The 971-nt window shown below is 37.7% G+C and overlaps 1 protein-coding gene across 1 annotated transcript in view; it reads left to right on the forward strand.

The window, feature by feature from the left end:
* LOC101858362 overlaps positions 1-971 on the forward strand; it is a gene marked incomplete at its 3' end in the record, with an annotated part of 5,116 nt that extends 4,145 nt beyond the window's left edge. Inside the window, 1 exon segment of the mRNA XM_013088401.2 lies at positions 812-971. Within this exon segment, the coding sequence (XP_012943855.2) occupies positions 812-971 (160 nt within the window).

A 971-nucleotide genomic window follows, 5' to 3' on the forward strand; every position in this document is an offset into this window, starting at 1 on the left:
GTACTGTGAGGTTCATTTCATTTTCCTGTTCTATTTTATTTGTAGGCTTCCTTGCTTTTGGTCATGAATGATATGAGAAAGCTGGCTCTAGGGTGGAAGTGTCTCACTTACTTAGTTCTATGACTTGTTTGTGAGTGTTGCAAGTGCTGTAAAAGATGTACTTTTTTTTTCTTTTTTTGTTTAAAATTATTGTTTTTGTTTTTGTTGGTTTTCTCGGGTGCAGTCCACTCTTAATTCTATTTTCTCTTCATTTCGAAATTGTTTTAGTTTTTTTCTCCCTTTCAAAATGTAACTATCTAACAACTATTGTTTTGTCATTTACTATTTAATCCGTAAACCGCCGTATAACTTAACTCAATTTGTGTCACGATGTGGTAAAATCAGGCGCTTGTCAATTTTTTGGCATGTGTGAAGTTATTGGTATCGTCAAAGCTTTTATTCATTTTCCTTGCTTTTAATGGAAAAAATGCCTATCTATATTGAATAGAAGTCGTGCTGCTTGCTGCTGAAAGCAATGGAGTCACCTGGGTTTTGTGGTAAAATTAGCAAGAAAATGGCCACCAAAGTTTGGTAACTTCAGTACCTTGAGAGTCCTCGAAAACTGAAAAATTACACATTTTGTATCTTGAATCGTTTTTCAGTAAAAATGTCATGGAAATGTGTTTTTATTGGTCATAAAAAGGTGTTGAGCCCCAAAAACAAAAAAATCGTAGTGAATGAAAAAGTTATGCCCATTTCTTTGATTTCTCATTATTTTGACGAGCGCCTCCTGATTTCACCGCAATGCCTCACATTATAATTTTGTTCTCAGAGGAAAGGATGCAGACAGGAGAAGATTCCCAGTTCTCGGATTGTGCAAGCTCAGCGCAAGGTGGTTTGCCAGACGACTGCGTGGAGATGGAGGACCTGGGGCTCCCGTCCTCTCTGGCGCTGTCCTTTGCCCAGTCCCAAAGTACGGAAAGGATTAGAAT

This window comes from Aplysia californica, unplaced genomic scaffold, assembly GCF_000002075.1.
Source record: "Aplysia californica isolate F4 #8 unplaced genomic scaffold, AplCal3.0 scaffold00736, whole genome shotgun sequence".
Classification (NCBI taxonomy): Eukaryota; Metazoa; Mollusca; class Gastropoda; order Aplysiida; family Aplysiidae; genus Aplysia; species Aplysia californica.